General features: G+C 36.3%; 1 protein-coding gene across 1 annotated transcript; it reads left to right on the top strand.

The window, feature by feature from the left end:
- The first annotated feature begins 632 nt into the window (after nt 1-632).
- Nucleotides 633-3,100, top strand: LOC111388151 (probable NAD(P)H dehydrogenase (quinone) FQR1-like 3). The gene is made up of 3 exons (XM_023012829.1): nt 633-841; nt 930-1,289; nt 2,551-3,100. Exons 1-3 carry the CDS (start codon nt 816-818, stop codon nt 2,780-2,782), a joined length of 618 nt encoding a protein of 205 aa, XP_022868597.1. The 5' UTR covers nt 633-815; the 3' UTR covers nt 2,783-3,100.
- Nucleotides 3,101-3,435: the final 335 nt, after the last annotated feature.

The following is a 3,435-nucleotide window of genomic DNA, read 5'->3' as shown; positions in this document are numbered from 1 at the left end:
AAATGGTTTGGTGTGATTTGAAAAAATTTTAAATTGCATAATATGAATTGAGTTAAAAATATAGTACAAACCGTCCAAAACGAATCGCGTTCACCCTATACTTAAATTGAATGACTAAAGACAAAAATTTTAGAGCGTAATGTCGAAAGGACATTAGCAAGTTAGAAAGAAATTTAAAAAAGAGATAAAACAAAACTAGATAAGATGATAAGGTTTCCAGGGTGGCGGAATCTTTGCAATACATCTGTCAACTCAACGATTTGTTTGCACGCAAACATTTTTTTCTATCATAAAAGCGTCATTTCCCATAATTGGCAAATTATATAAGGTATTAAATTAATAGTTAAAGGGATAGACATTATCTTATTAAATAAATTTTAGAAAAATAAAAGTTCAATTATATTGTGCGAATATAAAAGAAACTGGATTACTGGGTTATCAATATTTTATCTTACTTCGAACTGTTTGACAGAGCTTTTATTTTCGTAGAAGTTCAACTTTTTTTTAGAAAATTATTCAAATAAATTTAAAAGTAATTTTTACTTTTTAAAAGTTTTGCCGACAGACCATTCAACTACTAATATTATAATTGTTGAACACCTAATCAGGACCTGAATTATTTTAAGGCACTAAATTAAATACCCAGCCATACCTTGTGATCTCCGTGCACGAAATTTTAATTAAACATATACCAACTCTGAATTTTATATTAAGCTGTAGCATATGTCTATGTTTTTCATCATCACTTGTTTGTTTTACCTCAAATTAGTTCCTCCATTAATTCTTTGGCTGCTAGATATTGATCTGGTGTTCTTATGACTATCACTAAGGTCTACATAGTGTAAGTCGGGCGAACTATGTGTTCATATCCATATTTTCTCAACAACTGGATTATAATTTTTCAATTCCAAGTTTGATTCATATTGCAGGTATTACTCCTTGTATGGACATGTGGAGATCATGGCAAGAGAGATACAAAGAGGCGCTAATTCTGTTCCAGGTGTAGAAGCTAAGCTGTGGAAGGTGGCCGAGACACTGCCTGAGCGGGTTTTAGAGAAGATGAAGGCTCCTGAAAAACCCGATGATGTGCCTGAGATAAGGCCTGAACAGTTAGTCGAGGCTGATGGCTTTATCTTTGGTTTTCCATCTCGTTTTGGGGTAATGGCGGCACAGTTCAAGGCCTTCTTTGACGCCACACATGAGATATGGGCTAGTCAGGCACTTGCTGGAAAGCCTGCCGGAATCTTTTGGAGCACCGGCTTCCATGGGGGTGGTCAGGAACTTACTGCGTGAGTTTTTCTGTTTTGCTGAACATAATTTTGAACTTCATTTGCAGATTTTGCTAAGTGATCTATGTCAATTGATGGTTATATTACAGTAATCAACTTAATATGGGTAAAAATTGTAAACTTCTTTTACAATGACAGCTGAAATAGAGAAAAAAAAAAAAAAAAATTCACATTACAACATAGAGAATCATTGAAATTCCAAAAAAGAACATAAACATAAAAGGAGAAAGAGAATAGTTCGACACTTTGGAGATGGAATTGGGAACCAGATGATGTATAGTTGGGTGGTGACAGAAGCGTTTCTAAAGGCAGAATTAGGCACCCAATGATGCATAGACAATACCAATTTGAGTGGTAATGTGTTGCGGAATTTACGCTGATGGAATTGGGCAAACACGATGTATAGTTGGATGGTGGCATTCCAGTGGTAATGGGGCAGCAGGTTTCTTGGAGACGAGTGGAGTGGCTTATGGAGCTGGTGATGTCTTGCCTGCTGAATTGGAAACTCCAGCTTTTCAGAAGTTTCCACGCAAAATAGGTGCTAGCCTTTGAGGAGTAATCTGACATGTTGAACTAATGCTGGACACAGATTATAAAAATGCAAGAACAGAGTATCAAAATAGTTCAGATCGTGCCTACATCCACTTACACACGAATACTGATTACTTCCACTAGAACCATAAGATTCTACAGACTGAGTGCAAGTGTATGATTTGTGAACCTTACAACTCCCCCAGGAAATGAATTAGAAGGCTCCATTTGTGCAGGATAAGGAGGAGTTTTCCCCTATTCTAGAAGCGATTTTCCTCGTGAGAGTAAAATCAGTAAAAGCGAGTTATAGGCCATCTCCCAAGTTCCCAACTAACTAACCTCTTTAGCCAACTTCCTTTTAACTACAACTTCCTGAAAGGAAGCTGCTTCACCTTGCTAATTGATGCTTGGCTTCATTTGAGCTGCTCCTTTTGTGCCATATGTTCCATTCTGATTGGTGATCAAAGACGAACTGTATGCAACACTAGGTTAAAATACAGGATTTCATTGCTTGTCAAAAATATGACAGCTTTGAAATCATAACCGACAAATAATATACCGCATATTGACAATAATTCTGGCACATCCCATATTGAAGGTTTGAGCATGCATTAAATGTACAAGTTTCTAGTTATTTTCAGTAAAAGAAATTTAGTTGACAAAAAAAAAAAAAGGATACAGTACAAAGTAAATATCAGAGTTTGATTATCTGCTTGATTGCTTGGTGCAGATTGACAGCAATAACACAGTTAGCACATCATGGCATGGTTTTTGTTCCATTGGGATATACCTTTGGAAGTGGCATGTTTGAGATGAATGAGGTGAAGGGTGGATCCTCTTACGGTTCAGGCACTTACGCAGCAGATGGATCTCGTCACCCCACGAACCTTGAACTTCAGCAAGCCTTCCATCAGGGTAAGTATGTTGCTGAAATTACTACCAAGCTCAAGACCAGTATTTAAGTCCCCTCCAATAATAATTCACTTGCGATATGTTTGGTTCAAGAACGGGAGAGGATTAGGCCAAAGAACTCGCAATTGTTCGCGTGCTAAGTTTCTTTAATCTTGTCCAGTTCGTGGGGGATGTGAAGCTACACTATGTATAGATATCTTTAAGAAATCTGCTTCAACACACTTTGACATTTGAAATAAACAGAAAGCAGTGCAAGATAATTGAACTTTCTAGGCATTGCTGAGCATAAACTCAACTGTGAATTGCTATCCAAATTTGGGGCATATTTGCTGTTGGGACCAATGAAGACAACGCAAGAATTGAGATTTGATGAACCCAATATGAAGTATAAATAAATATCACAAAATAACCAAAAACAAGATTAAAGTAAAAGATGCAAAATAAAAGGGAACTGGCAGAGGAACGATGTTATTTTATTCAATCACTATGAAAGGAGAGAATTACAGCAATTGACTTAAACTAAACTGAAAGAGGAGCAACGTATTTATAGTACACGAGTCAAACGCTAAAACTAGAAAAAAATATATAATTAAGAAAAAAAATCACATAAAAGAAAAAGTCGTGTCACGTGTCCGACAATTTTCTTTCCTTTCTTCACGGTTTCAAATTGTTTCCTTCCTAATCTTGGATTCCAATTGATTCT

Source organism: Olea europaea, unplaced genomic scaffold (genome assembly GCF_002742605.1).
Source record: "Olea europaea var. sylvestris unplaced genomic scaffold, O_europaea_v1 scaffold4600, whole genome shotgun sequence".
NCBI classification, from domain to species: Eukaryota; Viridiplantae; Streptophyta; class Magnoliopsida; order Lamiales; family Oleaceae; genus Olea; species Olea europaea.
The sequence above is the reverse complement of the archived record's forward strand: the minus strand, read 5'-3'. Positions and strand labels throughout refer to the sequence as shown.

Bases quoted from the DNA above. Each gene is read 5' to 3' on its own strand.
- LOC111388151 (XM_023012829.1), top strand. From the start codon at position 816: ATGACTATCACTAAGGTCTACATAGT. The intron at 842-929 runs GTAAGTCGGGCG...TTCATATTGCAG, and splicing joins ATCACTAAGGTCTACATAGT to GTATTACTCCTTGTATGGAC. The intron at 1,290-2,550 runs GTGAGTTTTTCT...TGCTTGGTGCAG, and splicing joins GGTGGTCAGGAACTTACTGC to ATTGACAGCAATAACACAGT.